The following is a 21818-nucleotide window of genomic DNA, read 5'->3' as shown; positions in this document are numbered from 1 at the left end:
AATTCTGTTAGAGATATCCGCACACGTCTTCACCACCCTCCGTATTAAGTTCTGTAGTTTCTTAGATGCATTCTGTGTGCGTATACTCTCAGCCTGAGTTTCTGCCCTATGTGCAACAATCAAATCATAAATTGTCGCCAATGTTATCTCTCCATTATCGCTCCTGACAGCGCCAGCGGATACGGATGGGTGAGATACTGAGGGGGGAGCCATTGTGTTTGGTGAGCTCTGATAATCCCAGGAAAGTGATATATCTGACCCGGGTGTGCTTACTCCTTCTACCAAATTCGTGCCGCAGAATGCATTCTCTAAAGCCCTGCCGGCTGATGTCATCGAGGGCCTTGCCTCTTCATTTCCATCATCGCCAGAGCATGCTCCCACAAGCCAGTCTTTTACAAGGCTCTCAACTGCGGAGTGACCTGACAGGGAGAAGAAGTCGTCCGTATTGGATACTTTATCCGGTAGCTCGCATAACTCTGAATATTTCTGATCACCAACCACCGCAGATGCCATAGCAGCACCAGCCCTTTCATTCTCGGGCATAGCTATAAGGGCGGAATCAGATATAACATTGCCACTGCTGACAGTGCTCACTAAAGAGACACTAACACTGGGCTGTGCATTTGTAGTTTCCAAAAGGACTTCAGCTCCCAGAATGCCCCCAGATGGAGACATAGATACAGACTCGCCACTCTGCAGCGCTTCAGAGTGAAGAGAGATCAGAGTCTTAGCAGCGACTTCCGTTGCCCCCATCATTTCACTTTCCCCACTCATCATAGAAGTTACATTTTCAACGCACTCCTGAGTATCTAAAGCACCGCCACCATGAATAGCCCACATTACAGCCTCGTCCTGGCGTTTTTTTTTTGTTGGCTCTCAATTTAAACATTGCCGGTACAGCCTGAGTCGCTGCTTTGAGTCCCCCAGGACGACATCCGTCGATACCCGGTCCGGAACCCCAGATGCAGAAGCTGAGGGTGATCGATTATGCCTCTGGACCTCTTAGGCGTCGCGCGGTGTTTTGTTATGCAAGGCAGCAGTGGCGAGTCACGTTTTGACAGGAGTACCGGTCGAAGGTGCAGCCGTTCTTGGTCTCGCTGAACGGGGTGCTGCTTTGGACGCCATGGCTCGTGCTCCGCACCCGAAGACAGCTACCGCTAGAAAGCAGGTGAAGCAGCCGGGAAGGGGGGTCAAATAGTAGTAATATCCGCCAAAGCATCAGGGTTTTTGCTCTCGTTTCGTTTCCCCTAAGCAGATCAGAGGTAATCACAGCATCTTTAGCAGAGTCGAGGAGAGGAGCAACCCGCTCAGCCGGCCATCAGCGTGGCCACCATCTTGCTTCCTATAGGGCCTATTGGAAAACAAAGTGGACATGGGGAATCTTTAAGTAAAATAGGAAATGTGGAATTATGAACAACCTAATGCAGAGTAAGAAAATTGCACTCATGTTTTGAAACCATGACCTATTGTAGTCGCTTGAAGAAAGCCAAGTGTTCAATGGAGGGAAAAGAGGGGGGATTCAATACTTTTAACACCTCAGCATGCACTGTAATCGGCTCAAGTCCAGTGAGGTGTGTTTTGTTTTTAGATCAGTTGTCTATGTGGAAACAGTATATTGGACTTTTGTATCCTGCCCGCTTGGGGTGAAGATTCTTCTTCGATAAGTGGAGGGGGATCAACTTTTACATGGATGGTTTGCAATAAGTTAGCTGTGACTTGTTTACTCCCAGCTAATTGCACTGCTAATGTTTTATGAGCACTGAGTAGAACTTCATCATTTGTTGCAAAAGGAAACAAGTTTTGTCTATGCTTCTTTTTATTAAAAAAAACCAATGCATTAATTTCCTTTACAGAATGTTCTAATGATTAAAAACCTTTCTCTTTCAGTGAAATTCGCCTTGTTGAGATTATAGAAAATCTGTGCGACAGCAGTGACTTTGAATGCAACCACATGGTAGAGGAGCATGAAGAGCAAATAGAGAAATGGTGGTTTAAGATGTGAGTAATGCACACTCTGTTTTAGTTTCTTTAATCTGGAACGTAAACATTACTCATTCTCTCTCTCTCTCCAGTCTGTATGAAGAGAGAAATCCAAATCGTATTCAGCAGTATGTAGGGTTCTCAAATGGTGTCGGGTTGGAAATCAGGTAGCCCAAGGTATACGGTAGTGTGCAGTACAGCCTGTCAATTTAATTTTAGATCATTAGCTAAACGGCTATTTACTGTGTACGTTGTGTGCTGTTCTTCCTCTGAGACATAGAACCGACTTGCTTTTAATGTCGCCTGTTTGCTAATCAGCCTTTTATTTTAAGAAGTGTTTATTTTTTTATTTATTATACAGGAAAAAGAAACATTCCGATTTATTGAAGTGGTTTTGTATTGAAACTATTGAAGTTTGCTGTCCTTCTGGAACTTATGGACCAGACTGCCTTGGTAAAAATATGTATTTACCTCTTATTTTCTGAATTCGAGAGCCGTGTTGCCATAGCCTACATTTTGAGATATCATTCCTTGCACATATTTGCTTTATTACATTTAAAAGCTGCTGTAATAATGGGGTATGGTTAGTTGATGTAAAAGCATCAAATGAGCAACAGAACTAATTCCCTTTAAAGTAAATGATACCATGTTCCAGATGGGAGTATTCTCTGCCAGGCGCTCGCCATTCAAGTGTTTCTGTATTTCTGAAATTTCAGACTGCACATTATTTATCTTTACTGTGGATTGGTTTGTTTTATCAATAGAGTGCTTAGATCGCTTCCAGAAACGAAGAGCTTGATTCACAAAGTTAGAACTCTACTCTTGTAGGCTTTCTACTATGTATGGAAAGGATTTCTGACATTTTGGGTATAGTCCGCCATCACTAGGAGTACTCCAGACAATCTACATAAATCATAGCTTTTCCTGTTTACTGTAAATGTTTAAACGTTCCCTCACTCATGAACAAATAGATCTTTTGTATATGAACACCCAAAGACTGTACAGTTGGCCTCAGTACGGGAGGGCCCTCCAGTCTGCAGCCTTACGCAGAGTTATCGATAATCAAGCCATAACATTGTTTAATCGAACCACTTTGAATCGTTACTGAGAAATAAACCACAGGCTGTCCTAAGCCACCCATCTTCCGTGTGACCCCCATCCATAAAACCTTTATGCCTTAATACATATCAACATACAGTCTCTTTTAAAGTCCCTAATTAAAATCCTCTCTTAAACTGCACAGGAGTCATGATTACTACATAGAGCCTGGCCTGAAATCATTATGGAATTCATTATTCCTCATCTTAAAATGCCACACGTGGCTATACTATTTCTTTGTTTTTTAGAGTTTTGCGAACTTGACCCGAGGGTATCGGAGTGCTTCACAGAATATGCACAGCAACATTTGCAGACAATATAGAAGAAAACTTCAAAAAACAATGCACATACATAGTAATAATATGTAAACGATTGAGGATTAGACATGTTATATGGTTCGGAGGCAGCGATTTTAGGTTATTGCAAAAGTTAGAGGAATGCGCAGTTCAATACAGAGGTAGAGTATTGTACGGAGACTGATCAATCGGATGTTTAGGAACCTGCATCAAGAATCCTAGCAGGCGCACCCTGAACTGACCAGTAATGTTGTTCAAGGGAAAATCACTCGCACAATGTGTACTTGCAACAACAAATTAAAATCCTTTTTCAGGACAGTGCAACCTGGTTAGTTTCCTGCAGCATCTTGTGCTGCACAGTTCGCCCTCTAGGTTCCTCACTCCACTGGGCTGCTCACTGAAGGCTTGGTTATTCAGTACTTTGCCTGCTTCATAAACCTTAAAATCCACACTGTGAGCTTGACTGAGTCACCCTTCAGACCGAGTTTCACTGCCAGGGCACCTGAACAAATGTTTAGCAATCAAAATATCAGCTTTAGCCAAAATGTGCATAGCTCCAAAAGATTTGGGCAGATGCACACAATATGAGCTAATAGTCCAGATGACGCCCTGCATAAATGACAAAGCTCATGGAATCCACCATTTAATCTGCCACACCAGTGAGCTTTTAGTGTAATCCATCCAATTTGAGCCACTATGGTTGCTTCAAATATGAGGAGTAGTTGGTAGAACTGGTAAATGCAACTGTCAATCCACTCTTCCTTCATGAAATGAGTAATTGATGTAGATATGTTAATTTGCGCAAATGTTGTTCTCTTGAGATGCCATGTGAAAAACCATGTGAGAAGTAACCACTTATCAGCAAACGTACTATATATTTCTCCATGTCTTTTATGTTAAAATATTTCCTTGTGAAGCGTCGGGAGGACAAATTGAAAATGATGTGAATTGTTTATCTGGAATGCCACAGACACAAAGTAGGCTCTTTTAGGTAGTATAAATTTACAAAATATTATAAGAACGCTACAAATTAATCCAATCAGAAATCGTGTTCAAGCTTTTCAAGTACTGAAGATGAGCTGATGATGTCCACCTTGTTGTGCAATTCTATCTTTCAAACATATCTGTCCATGCAATACATAGTGGCTCATCCTAGAAACTGTGACAAAACAGTTCAGTGTAAGGCTGGGAAGCACATTCAATCTACCACCATATCTGTCTCTCTGTCTCTCTGTCTCTCTGTCTCTCTGTCTCTCTGTCTCTCTGTCTCTCTGTGTCTCTGTGTCTCTGTGTCTCTCTCTCTGTCTCTCTCTCTGTCTCTGTCTCTGTCTCTGTCTCTGTCTCTCTCTCTCTGGGTCTTTCTCTCTGTCTCTGTGTCTGTCTCTGTCTCTGTCTCTCTCTCTCTGTCTTTTTCTCTCTCTCTCTCTCTGTCTTTTTCTCTCTCTCTCTCTCTGTCTTTTTCTCTCTCTCTCTCTCTCTGGGTCTTTCTCTCTCTCTCTCTGGGTCTTTCTCTCTCTCTCTCTCTGGGTCTTTCTCTCTCTCTCTCTGGGTCTTTCTCTCTCTCTCTCTGGGTCTTTTTCTCTCTCTCTCTCTCTGGGTCTTTCTCTCTCTCTCTGGGTCTTTCTCTCTCTCTCTGGGTCTTTCTCTCTCTCTCTGGGTCTTTCTCTCTCTCTCTGGGTCTTTCTGTCTCTCACTGTCTGTCTCTCTCTCAGTCTCATTTTGACATTGCAATCGGAAAGAAAGTCTACTAACCCACAGTCATCATCAGTGTTAAGTTTATCTTTGGCAGGATCAGCCCGCCGGTCAATTATTCACCAGACTATGGCGCTTCGTCAAGGCCAGATGCTGCATATATAATGGTTTTTCAAAAATAATTCTGTATGGAATGTGAGTCCCATTACTGTAGTTGGCAGCTACTTGGTCATGCTGTAGCTTCATGTCCCATTTTGCAATTAGTACCCCCACGTCAGTAGAACTCCGGGATTAACAGATGTTATGTAGGGACACAGGAATGATGCGGTTGTGGACAAAAAGAAAAAAAGTCAAAGGGCATCAGCCCTCCTTCAGATAGTCATTGTTGGGCTTCGAAATGCACATTTTTCATTAGAGCTCTCTGTCGATTTTCAATAGAACTTCTTTTATTGTAAAGTGCTTTACTATGGCCCAGATTGGATTTAATCTTCAAACAACCCAGATAGCAAAAGAAGTGCAACCAGAAAGCTAAGCCATCAAGATAAACTACTATTGAAAAACCTTGCCTATATTTGGAGAGGGAGGAAACGCGATTCATGAAGGAGGTTGTTATCAGCATAAGTACATTAACTCAGTGATAAACCTTAAAGTCTCATTACAGAAAGCCTGCCTGAAGATAATTTCAGTATTGTTCTGCAATATTCATTAAGTAGACTGGCAATGTAAAGTGGTCTGCAAGATGTGTAACTCATTGAAAACCTACAACCCGCAAATCGTCTTCTGCTCGACATGTCTGCACTTCTCCGATACAGTCACCTTCTGGGAGGGTACATGCTGCTGCACAAAAACAATGGGAACATGCAACCAACTATTTCGAGGAAGTGATTTGTTTTCAGAGAGAGGAATCAGAAAGACTAAAACTCTGACATGCTAGAAAATGTTGCTGTGTTAAATGCACAAAACATTTCTTGAATTGGACTGATATATATGCGCTAGTACACCCACATAGCCTTGAAAGTTGAGGGAAGGTGATGGTGGAAAAAAGTTGTCTACTACTTTGTGACTTTCCTACGGATAACATTTAATTTAACATAGGAAAACATTCTAGTGGTATACGAGTTTTGATTTTATTTTTTTCTGTCAAAGGTATTTTTATTAAAGTTTTCAGCATACAATCTGAGAGAATACCACCACAGCATCCCACGCAGGGGAGCAGTATAATTCAACAAAATTATAATTGCTGGCCAGGGTGTAGTGCTCAATGTAAATCAAACTCCTTCCTCAGTGGGTGGCTCAAACGAAAGATACAGTTTCTGACAGTAATGGAGTTCGGAGTGAATCCTATCAAGCTCAAAATGTTTCCATGAAATTGTGTGTGAGTTTTATTGATTTGATTGTGTAAATGTGTAGCTTTAAAATGGGTAGATGGAAATATTTGTCCACCTTAGACACCTGCAGTTCCTCTGCATGCTTTCCATTCCTTTGCTTTATAGTTCTTTTTTGCAATCACAGAAGGGTACCACCAAAATCAAAGTGAAACAGATTATCACAGACCTGCATGATCTTGCCCTCTCTTAAAACCAATTCCCTGTAGCAATATGTTTGTGTTGTCTCTTATTTATGAATTTAGTTTTTGCCTACAGCCTTTGCCATAATACATATGAAGGTTGCAGAAGAAATGGCAGTTTGTATGTGTTTTGGAAAGTGGTGGTTTTCTTATAAAAATATTTATTGGGGAACTGAAAAGAAGTCAAGAAAATTCTCAACTGGAAGAACAGATACTAATAACTGAGAAACAATGGCTCATTATCATGCATTTCAAAATAGCAAGATGAGCAAACACCAGTTGAAACTTGAGGGAGTAGAAAAGTGCAGTCCGACTTGGGGGGGAACATTATTAGTATAAATTGATCAATCTCACATAGTGTCTCCGTGACTTTCCTGAGACAGTAAATTTAAGATGAATATATAAGAGGTGATGAAGGTCTTTAAAGAAAGTAGAACTAACAAGCGTGTAAGTAAAACATTTCATATTGTCTGCTGTAAAACAACTATAATGTGAATCGGGGGATAAGTGAGGGAGTGAATCCATATTTGCAAAGATAAGGCTTAAAGGAGAAGAATTATCTCAGTTGTTTGAATGAGCCATACAATTGTTTGACTTTTTCCCTCTGAAAAGATCGGGCAAAGAATGATGTTAATGCAGAAAGGATTCCCTGTCTCAAATCAAATTCATGTGCAATTTGATGTTTTCCATAAAAAGTACCCTGTCAATACTCATGAAGATGAGTGTCCCTTCATTCAGGGGGAGAGAGTCTCAAACAAAATGGGCAACTTGTACATCTGTTTTTATGCTTGTACACCTCTCCCCTTTGTCCCCCTTTGTTATCGATATTTAGCCTGTCTCGGTGGATCGGAAAGACCCTGCCATGGCAATGGGTTCTGTAAAGGAGATGGCACAAGAAGTGGTGATGGATCCTGCAGTTGTAAAGTGGAATACACTGGACCATTTTGTTTAGAATGTGCAGATGGATACTACAGCACGGAAAAGAACGACACACATGCCTTTTGTACAGGTAACCACTTTTATTTCTAATGTTATGCATATCATGCGAAAAATCTGTTGGTGATGTAACCTTGCGAAATGTGTAACTAAATTAGGCCCATGTTCCTGAAAGCAGAGTTTGGTGCACAGAGCACTCTGTCGCAAATGCAACAAAGCAGCCTACGTACCAAACTCTTGGTTGGCCTGCCTCATTTAGAGAAGGGCAGACTGTAAGCTTTCCTTTGGCGGGGCCTCCTTTGGCTACATCAAAGCAAAGCTTCCTCGAACACCCCAACAGAGCAGAGCCCATCAGAGGAAGGGCATTACACCATCCACCCGATTTTAGGGTAGACAGAAACAACAATGACACAGTCGCCCTCGGAGAAAACTTACAAGGTGTGGGGGTCATTCATTTTTTGTTATTCAGAAAAAAACTTTGAGTTTGTTTCGGAAAAATAAAAAAAATTAAACGTTTGGTGAATGGCCATCTACAAAATCTTTTGTACTTTTAATGGGAACCGCTGTGCCAGCGGTTCCTTTCAAGGAACAGAGAGGGCTGCTGGACTGATAGTCATCTCAAAATTTGATGTAAGAAATACCATTGGAATCGCAAATGTAGTGTCCACCTCTATGCCGAAGGACTGTACTCCATCCTTCAAACTTAAAATCAGGCCCTAAATTTCCATTAAGATAAACTGAGGCCATAAAAACTTCTATTTCGTGATTATTAGTGTAGGATGTTAATAATGTTTTATTGTGTTAAACCATGTTAGGTATTTGTTTTTTAGTTACCTGACATTTCGAAGTTATAAGCACTTTGAAGTGAAATCTAAGAAGTAAAGGTTTGGTTTGGGAATTTACTATTGTGACAGTAGCTTCTAGACATCGTTATATTGCCGAATATTGGAACTCTTTTGCTCCTAGCAGTTTTGTTTTTCATTTACTTTTCAATATTGTTTGATAGACTAACTGCTGGTATTAATTCTGAATGAATCTTACATTGTTCCCCTCTTGCATTCCATTTAATCGAACTAATAGACACATTGTACAGTCCACCTCTCCCACCACCCCCCCCCCCTTTTTTTTTTTTTTTTTTACACCTATTTTTGGAAATACACCTCTGAAGACACTGTCCAACCAAAGGTGGGCAAAGTGTTCTGAATATGTCCATGAGGGAAATATAGAGATGGGGCTTGGAACAAAGCCCAATGGTCAAGGCAAGTTGAGAAACACCAAAACAGACCAACAGATGAACCACCTTGCCATGTAGCTCAAAATGGCGGGACCCCGAAGGGCCCCAAGAGTTGAGGGGAGTGGCTCATGACCACAATGATGAGAAAGCAGGAAATTAACCAGAGGACTGATTACACCTCTGCTATCATAAAACCATTATGGAACCATGACGTCTGTAATGTTCCCATAGCCTCCAGCTGTTGGAGACTGATGTTTCACTACAGCTTTCTCAAGACAGCTCAGCATCTAAAGTAGTTTGAGGAGTGTATAGTTATCTGTCAAGGCCATGGACGCCAGTAAGGAGTGAAATCAAATGTAGATTGTTTGGTGCCTTTGAACATCATTTAAACTTTAACTGCCCAATGATTAGACTACCAATGTGGCAGAGGGAACATCTTCGCTAGAACGTGCATCAAATGTAAAGGTGCCTGCCATTGTTGTGCACATAAATTCATCAAACCCACTCCTGCATTTATGGTGGGATCGAGTTGATAGGGTTGTAGTGATAGGTCTGATGTGCATAAACGTATGGTAAGACTGGGGTCACTTATGATTGCTGGAGGTATACTCAGAAAGTGGAGGTCTGTTTCCAGCAATCACATACATTTCACCTACATCCTTGGAGGATGTTGTTTGCATTTTTGGGACATTTAAAACCTTTTTGGCATTAGACTGCTGTGGCTTCAATGACCGCGCCTTACAGAACCCCCACTATTAAGATATCAGATCCTCCAGTGCTTTAGCCGTGGCACCAGTTCTGCAGGAAAGGTGTACCGAATAGTGGAGGTTACTGCGCTCTACCTGGAGCAGAGGTGGAAAAATGGAAGCACGGCAAATTTTTGCCTTGAATCCTGTTACTGTCCACATCCTAAATGTCTTTCTTAGCCTTTATTGCCTTCTGGTATATGATCATTTCCTATATACACGACAATACCAATTGAGCTGGCTTCCTATGTTAGCAGCAATGATTCTATCAACTCCCTTAGTAACAACTTATCAAGACTTCTAGTACTGTTTTGTTCTTCTTAAGAATGTTTCTTCAAGACTGTGGTACTGCGCTTCTTTTATTATGATTTAATATTACGATTATATTTATGTATTTCGTATTTGTTGGTCTAGCACTACTAAGCCTATGCAAAGCTGACCAAGCACTGTATTGCAGTCTAATTTGTTTGAACATTTCAATGTATATTAGCAGAGTACAAAAGATACCAGAGAAAGTCGGTCAATAAATGTGAACAGTATATAAAAAAAGCTCACAGGTTACTTTTTAATGCAGATGCTTAAGCTGTAGGACAATAACCCAGCATGTGTCACATTGACTCTGGAGTGTGTGGGTACAAGCTGGGTGTAATTAAATCAGTGGGTGTCTGTTAAACGTAAGCAAAGGTGTGGTCTAGGTAGGGTTCCAAGTGAAAGCAGGAAAAAAGCCATAAGTCTTGTTTAATAAGTGCTTTCTAAGCCTGGTATTCCAGATTGGTAGGGAGGGGTCAAGTCTAATGTCAGTTGGATGGGCATCCTTTGTGTATTCCCTGAGAAGCAGCATTTAGTAGTGGAAGAGTTTTTGAAGTATGATGCTTTGAGAAGGAATGCGTATTTCCATCTTGTTGTCCTGTTATTACCAAAAGCTTCAGTTTGTGTGGGGTAATAGGGTAATTATGGTTCAATGCCTTATAGGTAGAACAAGCTTCAAGACTGAGGGTAGGGGGGATTCTGTGTCCTACTGGTGATGAATCAAGCTTCAAAGTGCAATATGACTGGAAGAGGGGTAGGGTAAGGTTCAACAAACCATTTAGTGTCCTTGTAGGACACCAAATGGAAAAGATACAGCGGTCGAAAAGGAGTTGCCTGTTTTGCTGCATTGAGTTCTACAGGAGCTGTATGACTTGAACCAGATCAGTACTGTACCTACAGTTCACATTCTTTTGTAAAGCTTGTGGATGAGGGCGTCATGATAAGTGGCAGAAGCAAAATGTACAATGTGTGATTGAAGTGTAAATAATACAACAAAATGTCTGGCTGTATACGCTAAATTAATGGTATCAAAAGTAAAAGTAATTAATAATCCAACAAGGTACATATAGTACTGTGTTGTAGGTAATTTCAACTAAAGTAAAGAACAGTTAGCTTAAATAAAGAGCTATGGGAGCATGGCCAGCCAGGTGAACATATTCTAAGTTACAGAGTTCACAAAGAGTGTTGAGATATTGTAAAGTTGGTTAACTTTAGTGGTGGTTATTGCATCCATGTTTGCGTGATCGACTAAAGAAAGTTGTGATGTGAGGAGGTAAATGCAATTTGAAGAAGATATGCCTTAAATGGACCTCAACAGCAGTCTGGGAGAAGAGACACCGAAATACACAAATCTAGCCTGAAGAAACTATTTCCATGGAGATTTGCTTTCTTTTGTTCATCACAAACTGGGCACTTACCAAGTGGAATTTCTTTTTTTTTAATGCAACTGAAGTTAGATTGTTGTGAAATTCTGTTGTATGATTGTTATCAAGCTTATTCTTTTTAAATTTATGCATAAACAGCTTGCCATCAGGCTTGCAAAACATGCACAGGAGCAACAAACAATGACTGCCAGATTTGTAAAGAGGGATGGACAAAGACTAATGAGGAAGCATGTGTGGGTGAGCATACTTTTGTACATTAATTCAAATGTTTACTGCAATATATGTACTTTTCCATAGTCCAAGATCAGCTCAAATATTTTTAAACATTTTAATATGTTGGCTTGTTTTCTTTGTCTGTTCAGCAACTGATGTGCTCATCTAAAGTAATGAAGTAGTCCAGGGAATTACGTTATGTTCTAGGGGTTTGTTTGTAGAGGGCACTTATACCATTAGATTATTGTTGTTAAAATAAAACTTCAAAGCAAATTGCTAGCTAGACAGTATTTCTGGGAAATAACTATGTTTTCAGGACCATGCAGAATCTTAGATGATGTACTTGTTTGAGTGAATCAGCCAGTCATAACTGGGACTTAAAACGTAAACCAGCATTGACAAAGCCAATAGGTACCTACTATGTAATTCCTATACATCCACATTACTGTTTCTCTTACGCATACAAACCGGTGTTGGGAGAGCATTTCTTTTATACACACAGACAAACACAACATTGTGGTGGTGGTGGATGTTTTAATGATGATAGTAAGGTTGATGGTGGTAACAGTAGTGGTGATGGTGGTTGCAATTGTCATACTAGTGGTAGCGGTGATGGTTTATAGTGCTATCGGTGGTGTTAGTAGTGACGCTGGTGGAGAGAGTAGTTGTGAAAGTGGTTGCAGAGGTATCAGTGATGGTAATGTAGGCATTATTAGAACATTGGAATGTTGAGCGCTCCATTGAAGGCAGTGGAGTAGCTCCGGACTTCTAATGGCTGGTAATAGCCTGGAGCTCCAACATGTTTGTTTTTCACAGCAACAGCTGTGAACAAAAGCCTAACGGAGCCCAAAGGGATTTCAACCCTCTCAGACTTCCTGAGGCCTTTGTTTTACTTACTAGAGCATTTTGCCCAGATGGGACTGAATGTTCTAATAGCCTAATGGCCTGCAGTAGCTAGGCTTTACTGGCTTTAAAGGCGTACACGCTTGAAAAATCTGGGTGCCCAAAATTTATATAAGAACCCTCCTCGTCCACTGCCTCCCTCTGTTAATGCCATTTTGCCTAGTAACCTACCCCAAGTGGTTTCCTCTGGGGTGGTCAACAACATCCTAATGCCCTTAAATTGAAAAGCCATTAGATACCAGGTAATGTCTGGGAGAGCCAACCCACCTTTTAAGAGTTTTCTTCTTAATTTGTTCCACGACATCCTTGAGCTTTTTTGTCCCCATATAAATCTTTCAATTTTACCCTGGATCTTACTAATATTTTTCTGGGGGAAAGTTAGGGGAACTGCATTGAAAAGGTACGTCAACTTGGGCAAGACGGACATCTTCACCAGATTAACTCTCCCGTAGATCGTCAAAGGGAGGTTTTTCCATCTGGCGAAGAGGTAATCAATTTCCTTTACAATTTTTGCCAGATTTATCAGGGGATTTTGTTCAGGTCCTTAACCATTTTAACCCCTAAATACATGAATTCTTTGCTAGTAGGACCGCCTCTGTAAACTGTGTTCCAACACATAACTTTGGTTTTAGCCGAGTTAGCGAGATATCCGGAGATCGAGCCAAACTCCTTCAACGTGTTTTCAAACCGTGGAATGGTAAAATCTGGGTCGGTAGTGTAAACTATAACATCATCAGCGTACAGTGCTATTTTGCACTGATAATTTTGCGAACTAAATGGGCTGATGGCGTTATCCAATCTGATTGTCTGCGCTAGGGGTTCAATGTATATATTAAATAAAAGGGGGGATAGGGGACACCCCTGTCTTGTCCCTCTCTGGATGTCAAAACATGGGGTCAGAGAACCATTCAATAAGATCTTCGCCGAAGCCCCAATATAACAATTCTTTAAAGTCTGCACAAAGATAGGGCCAATACCCATGGCCTCCATGACCCCCCAAAGGTATCTCCAGCACACACGATCAAAGGCCTTGGCGGCATCCAAAGCCACTACTGCCAGGGAGTCTGCCCTTGTCTCAGCCAAATCGATATTTCCTATCGGTAATTGGGTTTGTTCCTGAATTATTCTCCCTACCATAAAGCCTTTTTGATAAGTATTGATCAGGCTTAGTACCAATTTTGCCAGTCTCCCTGCCAGAGTACCCATAAAGATCTTATTGTCGGCATTCAGCAGGGAGATCGGGCGGTAGGAGTCCGCCATTAGGGGATCTTTTCCTGGCTTCAATATTAAAACGATTGTGGCCTCCTTCCAAGATCTGGGGATTACCCCAGTGGAGCTATAAACTGAGTTAAATAAAGTGTGGAGTATAGGTAGGTTAGTTGAATAACAGTTTATACACTTCCTTGGGGAGGGCATCGAGACCAGCTGCTTTTTGTTTTTTAACCTCTTTATTTGGTTCCTAATCTCCTCTGTAGATATGGGCGCATCTAGGGCATCTCTAGAGGATTCAGTGAGAACAGACAAAGACTTATCCCTTAACCATGACGATATCAGGTCATGAGAGGGATCTATGTTCTCCCTATATAGATTCGAAAAGAGAGACAGAAGGCATTTCTGCATCTCTTCGGGCTTACTAGATTTGGTCCCACCACTAAGTTCGTTTATATTATTTTTTGCCCGGTCTATCCTCTCCTTCCAAGCCAGTAAGGACTCCGCTCTTTCCCCGTATTCAAAATCTTCCATGTTACGGACTTGCCACTGGGCCTTACATTTCAAGTCCAAGAAAGTCCTAAGATCCTCCCGGCCACCTCCAATCTCTTCCCTATCAAAGTCAATTTTCCTATATCCTCCAGATTGACAAGGCTCCTTTCCGCTTCAAGCTCAGATATTCTATTCTCCAAGATCTGCATTTCCAAGGCCTTAGATCTGTTCTTGAAGCTTATTAAGCTGTGTAATGAACCGGGTTTATAGGCGTCCCACACGAGTGCTATTGAAGTGGAGCCTACATTGATGTTAAAAAATTCAAGAGAAAACTCTCTAATTGACGGGATAATTCCTGAGTCTGTTAACATTGTTCTATTCAGTGTCCATCTTGATTGTGGACAATTATTGTTTATAAAATATAAAAACAGAAGGGGTGCATGATCAGATAAATGGCACGGCAGTACAGATATACTAAGGACGTTATCTAAGATCTCTCTATTGATCAGAACATAATCTATTCTGGAGGAATGATGATTTTTACAGTAAAAAGTAAATCCCTGGGCACTCCCCATTTTAGCTCTCCAGAGATCTACCAGATTTATGTTTAGTAATAAGTTTTTCATGACCCTGCGAGAACGCGGGTTCCCTTTAACATGACTCAGATTGGATCTATCCCTTACAGGATCAAGCCGGATGTTAAAATCTCCACCTATTACCAGAGGAGGATTCATCCTAATCAGATTATCTTGTAGTTTAGCCAAAGAAGTTGGGTCATCTATATTGGGGCCGTAAAAAGATGAACAAGTAATTTTTTCCTCCTCGCAATCCAACTGGGCAATGATCCATCTGCCTGTTTGATCTGTCTGAACTGATTTGATCATGCAGGGGACCCCTTTCTTTACCAGGATTGCAACCCCACGGCTATTTATTGATTGTTGAGAATGACAGAAACATTGTATCCAAGGAATTTTATAGAAGATAGTCTGTGACTCTGTTTGATTTAAGGGTTTCTCGCAACAAACAGACCTGTGCTGGTGACAACTCTAGATATTTAAAAATCAGTCTCTGTCTCCTCGGGCATCTCAGGCCATTTAAATTCCAGGAAATAAACTGAATATTACGACCCCCTTTCATTTTATCCTTCCTCGTCCCGGACACCTTTTGCTGGAGTTGAATGGATATCTCTTATTGCCAGGTGTGCTGAGGAATATTTTTTTAGCTATTTTTCTCCCGCTTTGGACTCCACCCAGTGCTCCCCCCCCCCCCCCCCCTCCACACCCCTCCCTTCGAAACCCCCTGTGTCCCCTGGATCCCCCTACACCCTGAGAATCCCTCCCTACAAGTAGGCTTACGCCTATTCGGGCGCTACTCCCCCGGGCTGTAATACAGTTACATTACATCTGCTAAGTACAAAGGCAGGAAACCAAGCTCTCAAGAAACCTCTCCATTCTTCCTTTATTCCCCCCCCCTGTTTTCCGTGCTGTATCTTTGCGATGAGGGAGTCTACTTCTTCTATAGAGCGGATCATCTACATGTGGTTGTTCCACATCACTCTCAGAGTAGCGGGGAACCTCAATTGGGCGTTTGCCCCTAAACTATTTAGCTCTGCCAGTCTTTTCCCCAGTTCCAACTGTCTTTCAGCCGTTATGTGCGAAATATCCGATCTGATGGAGAAAGAAAAGGGAGATAGATCTGGAAATGGGGACAAGATAACCCCTTCCTTTAGGGCAGCGGACCGAATCTGCTCTTTAACTGAGTATGATAGAAAATTTACCAATACTTTCCGGGGTTTCTGCCTTCCCAGGTTTCTTTTAAAAGGGTCTCTATGGGCCCTCTGGATTTCATAGTTAAGATCGATGTTAGGATGGTTCTTAAAAACTGTGCCCTTCAATAAGGAAATCAGAAACCCCTTTATGTCCTCTCCCTCCAAAGCTTCAGGAATATTTAAAAATTCCAAATTATTTTTCCTTGAATGGTTCTCCAATCTTTCAAGATCGTCTTTCAATTCTTTATTTTGCGTAGATAGTTTCGCCAGCTGTGAAGTGGTAGACTCAATCGCATTTTTCAGCTTGGGAATTTCCTCTTCGATTGCCTCGGTCCTTGCAGTGACCGCTTCCAACCTCTGAGCAAGGGCCCCTCTCCTCGAGCCTGATCTTGTTCCTGATCCTGGGCCTGGTCTGGAACTCGGTCTCGTTCCTTCTGTCCCAACACTGAAAATCTATTAGTAAGATTAATTGCCGGGTGTATCTCCAGTTCCGAATTAGTTATTTTGACAAGTTCTGGAGGCTTAGAAATTTCGCCGAGGTTTGGCGGCATGTTTTTTTCTTGAGCTCCGCTAAGCTCGCTGAGTTTACTCCCCACTGCCTTCGCTTTTAGAGCTTTAAGGGGGGGGGGGAGAGGGAGTGAGAGGTGGTACTGGGATCAGTACAGGCGCTGGAGTGATCTCGATACTGGGCTTTGGCATGCGTTTGGTCCCAGGTTGAGATGAAGGTGGGGACTTTGATTTTGTAGAAGAAAAAGACATAACCTGGTAAAAGGTTTTCAGTGACGGGGTGATTTTTGATTTAGTAAGAGTTACTTTTTTGTCGTGAGATTTCGCCTTACCCTTTTGAATTTTAGCTTCCACTGAGGACACTGACCTACTGGTGCTCCTCCCCCCCCCCCCCCCCCCCCCCCCCTGCTTACTCTGTCTTCCAGAGGTTTTAACTTCCGCCACCGGTGGAGAAACTCATGGGCGTAGGACTGAGTAAGTGATCACTGTGTTGGATGCGAGGTGAGCTGCTCTTGCACGCAGTGAGTATCTGCTCAGTTTGGGGGGGGGGGATGTTCCCTCCTGAAATACAGCACCCCTCTCCATACAATCGGGGGAAACCCTCTCCACAACTGTCCCCCACTGTTGTTGTCGATATTCCTTTTATTCCTCCATAGACTTTTGGAGACAGAAACCCACCATCAGCTGCCACACCCACCGCAGCCACCCGCACTAGTCTTCCTACAAGCGGAATATCCGGAGTGAGCGCAGTGACCTCATGGGCCTCCCCCAGGATGATCCGCCGCAACAATGCTCCCCCTACCTGCTCAGGACCTGAGCAGGAGACCTCCAGGCTGCACGCTCTTCCCCTTGCACAGCAGCAGGGGGAAAAACTCGCTGCGTCTCCATACGCTCGCGGCGTTCCCCCACCTCCAGCACGGCTACCCCGTGGCAGCTCCGCCCCCGTCCCCGCTGCCTGAGAATCCCCGGAGTGCTAGAGCGTCGACCGCCGACGGGACGTCCTGCGCTGACCGGAGCGACCCCCCCCTCACATTCCAGACACGGAAAGATGAAAAACTGCACACAAACTACTCTTTCTTGGGGAAAATATCCATACAGGAGAAGTAGTAAGTTATTTAAGCTGATTGAAAGTACTTAACGATGTGTTCCTGAACCTTGGTCTCCTGCCGCCATTCGGAGCCCGAAGGGTTGAGCCCGCGGCCGTTTAAGCTGCGGCCGCCATGTTCCTCCACCAGCAGAATTTAATCTTGTTTAAAATGTAATTGATTACCACTGTCTGCAAAGATAGTGTATGAAAATAAATGGTCTGGCTGTTCTTAAAAAACAACCTTGCAAATAACAGCTGGATGATCAAAACAAATTAGGTCACGTACACTGCAGGACAAGGGGTTGAGGTAATCTATAGTTGTAGTTAATTGAAAGTCTCAATGATTGCTATACATGAACATTCAGAGTTCATCAGGAAACAGTAATGCCAATAGTCAGATTGTAGTTATGTTGCCCCTAGTTCAGCCTCTCATCAAAGTAAATGAAAGGTTCACTACTTCAGCAAATGTTTTTGAAAATGTGTTGAGCACTGCTATTGGGAAAAGTGGTTTGACTCGTCTCGAACTACAAAGGCTTAAGTTAAAAGATAACCATCCTAACCACTTGGCTACTAGTTAGTAGTAAAGAGCTACATTACCTGCTATGTGTGAACATTTCAAATAATCGAAGAGATAGAAACATCACCTGCGATGCAAACAAATGCAAGGCACGTTGCTATGTGTATTGTCTTACCTAAACATGCAATGAAGCCTTTCACAATTTTAAATAAAGCTTCCATAAATTTATCAATCTGTTTTTAAAATTGTTATCTTAAAATAAATATTGCTAGTAAAGATCGACATGGCAGACCGTAGCATCCTGAATTTAAACATTAAAAAATAAACATTACTACTCACCAACCTGACACACACTCAGTGTCATGAGTGCCCTGCTTCTAGAAAATGACCCTGCCTTATACTCATGTGAATTGATTTGAATCGATTTGAGGGGGATTTGTAAAGCTCCGCAAATCACAAAGGTCTGATTCAGCAGAGTGGAATAGGACAAACAGAACCACAAGGGATACCCTACAATGTGAAAAAACAGGTATTAAAGCTTTTCTGAAGGGAGAGTGTAAATTGATACTGGTCGGATGATTTGGCAGCAAGTTGCACAGTCTCACTGCCGTGATGGAGAAAGCTCTACCTCCCCATTTCCTCTTCTGAAATCTAGGCACTGTTGCCAAATTAAGGTTAACAGACATATACAGGCGAAGTTGGGCTTTGGCATCACGTTTTATTTTACCAACAGAAGTTTTAAAGTTTAATTGGAGCCTGCATACCTGCTGCCTTCTATGCCAGCAAAAGAGTAAACCATAACCCCCAGCAACCTTTAGTCCAGGAGAATGGGTTAACTCAGCGCTATTGAGTGCAGCCAGCTACCATGGCACTGGGGACATTGGAGCCCACATACCTGCTTTCTGTGCTGGCGAGATGGGAAACCACAATCCCCAGCAACTTTAAGCCCAGGAGGAGGGGTTAGCACAGCATTTCTAAGTGTGACCAGCTACTGCAGCGCGAGATGTGCCTAGGCGACCGGGCCAGTCTTCACCCATCATCGGCCGGAAGAGGCTGGGCGGGCCTCCTCTCTTGGCTGGAGGACATGAGCCATATCTAGGTGAGCGGTATTTCCGTCTCACTCCAAATCTTTTCACTCAGAACCATGGCAAAATCAGACACCCCAAACCCAAAGAAACTGAATCTACCAATTTGGCCCCTGAAATCATAGTTTGAATATCTAAACCTGCCAACAGAATGCATGGACATTCTTAGGGGTAGAGCTTTCTATGCAGCCACGTGGTAAAGGTTTGTTATTTATTGTAATATTCAAACAATTGATCCACTAAATGCATCTATACAAAACATTATTTGTTATCTCTTGCATATACAACGCTCTGGTCTTGCATATACTTCCATAAGTCTACACCTTGCAGCAGTGACTGCCTACCTTTAACACAGACATTTATATTTGTTCAGAGAACCAGTAATTAAGGCTTTCATGGAAAGCCTTAAAAGAGTGATACCACCAAAGGTACCACGTGCACCTGTATGTAACCTCAATATTGTTTTAACTAGGCTTATGAGTCCACCTTTTGAACCTTTACATAATTACCCCACCAATTTCTTTTTTGGAAGGTTGCTTTCTTAATTGCTATCACTTCACTAAGACGTGTGAGTGAGCTTCGGGCACTAACCTTAGAAGAACCATTTTTCCAGTTTCGCAGGGACACTGTGCTTCTTAGTACCAACCCAAAATTCCTTGCAAAGGTACTTTCCGCTTTCCATATTAACCAGTCGGTTGAGCTACCCGTTTTCTCTCCCCAACCAGATTCTGTAGCAGAAAGAGCTCTTCATACATTGGATGTTAAAAGAGCTTCGATGTATTGCAGAACAAAGGATTTTCGCAAAACACATTTTGTTGCATTTGCTCCCCCCGCACAAAGGGAAACCTATTAAAAATCTAGCATTTCTAGCGGGATCGTGAAATGTATCCAGACATGCTACATTAAATCCAAAAGGACTTTATTTATACCTCCTAGAGCACATATTACTCGTAAAATGAGCATCTATGCATTTCTTGGGTAATAGTCCCATAGCTTACATTTGTAAAGCAGCTACATGGTCTACATCACACACATTTACCAAACACTATTGTGTGGATGTCTTAGCACGCCAACAAGCTAATGTAGGACAGACAGTGCTAAAATCAATTTTTTTCAAGCAACTGCAAAGTCCATTGGTTAACCACTGCTTTCTGGAAGGCACTGCTAAACATTGGTATCTACAGCACGCATGCCTCGAACCGATTGTTACTTACTTTTTAAGCATTTTTTTTGGGCATGTAGAGCTGTATAATTCACATGCGCCATCCCTCCTCCCAGACACTTATGGTTGTTGCAGTTCTCTTTTACATTTCACATGCATGGACATAGCTTTACTTTCACTTACTTACTCCATTCTCACTGTTTCGTGGGAAAACAATCTTAACAATGGAGTCCAGGCCCTGCAAAATCCTAAAAATGTTACTAGACCTGCAGGTCTAGTGACTTAAATAATCTACTCAACCTAATTATAATGCTCTTGACCCATAAACTGGTTTCAAATTATGTGATCCTGGGCAAGTATTTTAATTCACTGAGTCTACATTTACTTCTTTATCACATCTGAGAGCACCTTCAAATACACAAGGTCAGCATGCCTGATGTGCAGAAAACTCTTTTGTTTGATTTAATAGACTAAACTTTTGCCCCAAATACAATACAAATCTAGCTCCATATAGGCTAGTCATGACCACTGAGTTGTCTCAGTTCATTAACCGCATTGTCATCAGTTCAGGGGCAGGAATGTTTATCAAAACCTGTTTAAAAACGGTCACATTTAAGAAATGCATAACTAAAGCATAAAGTAGCAGCACACTGTCATTTGCAATCAGCAGATTTTTCAGTGAAATGGCAACAGAATTTCCTACTGACATTGTTTTAAAACTATATAGTGGACAATGTCTTGGAATGGAGTTTCTGCAAGTGCTTATTATTTGCACATCACAAAGTAAAGTGTTCCGATTTGTTTTGCTCCTATGTAAATCTTTATTTGCATCACACTTCTGAACTACAAAAATGTTTTCATAATTCCCGATATATTTTTCAATACTTTTACTATTCATTGAAGAAGCTGTTTAAATGTTGTGCTAGCAAGAAAACCTGACATTCTACAGCCTTTCATTTCACAATTATTGTCAGATAACCGAATTGACAAAAAGCACTAACTATAATGAGAGAGAAAATTAAACACCATTTTCCAGGAACAGATAAGGAACAATTTGTAAAAAGAAAAACTGACATTTTACTTCTGTCCTTGAACAGACAGCAAAAGTGTCAAGACAACCCAGATTTAAAGGCTTTTTTTTATTGCACATTCACTTTTTGAATGAACAGAGCAGCTGTTCCCTAGCTTAAGTTAACTCGCCAGCAATGGACGAGTAAATGCTGAAAATAACTCGCCCTGATGAAATCTCACTTGAGAGTGGGTTTTTCGAGGCCTGGAGTCCATGACCGTGCACGTTATGACTAAGAGGAGGAGTCCTATTACCTTGTGACTCAAAAGACTTCTTCAAAGAAAAACAACTTGCAAACCTCTAGACCCAACACTTGGTGGCATGAGTATGCAAATCATGTGAATCTACAGCTCTACATACCAAGAACAGATGCTTACAGGTTAAGCAATGTAATCATCACTTGAAGACCTCCCAAGATCCTGGTGTGAATGGATTGCAAGCCTTTCCTTGTTAAGTGTAGCTGTGACCTCCTTTGAAGGCTTAGAATTGTGTTTCATCTGAACCCTCCGAGAACTTGGCTCGGAAGTAGGATGGGTTTGATCATCAACCTTTTTAAATCAGCA

General features: G+C 41.9%; 1 protein-coding gene across 3 annotated transcripts in view; it reads left to right on the top strand.

Moving 5' to 3' along the window:
• Positions 1-21818, top strand: part of CRELD2 (CRELD disulfide isomerase 2) — a 139919-nt gene that overhangs the window by 20790 nt on the left and 97311 nt on the right. For all 3 annotated transcript variants that reach the window (XM_085654051.1, XM_085654050.1, XM_085654049.1), the window contains exons 3-6: positions 1888-1998; positions 2342-2433; positions 7466-7642; positions 11382-11480. In XM_085654051.1, the coding sequence (XP_085510177.1) occupies positions 1888-1998; positions 2342-2433; positions 7466-7642; positions 11382-11480 (479 nt within the window). The remainder of the gene's footprint in view (positions 1-1887; positions 1999-2341; positions 2434-7465; positions 7643-11381; positions 11481-21818) is intronic.

This window comes from Triturus cristatus, chromosome 4_1, assembly GCF_964204655.1.
Source record: "Triturus cristatus chromosome 4_1, aTriCri1.1, whole genome shotgun sequence".
NCBI classification, from domain to species: domain Eukaryota; kingdom Metazoa; phylum Chordata; class Amphibia; order Caudata; family Salamandridae; genus Triturus; species Triturus cristatus.
This window is presented reverse-complemented; position numbering and strand designations above follow the sequence as displayed.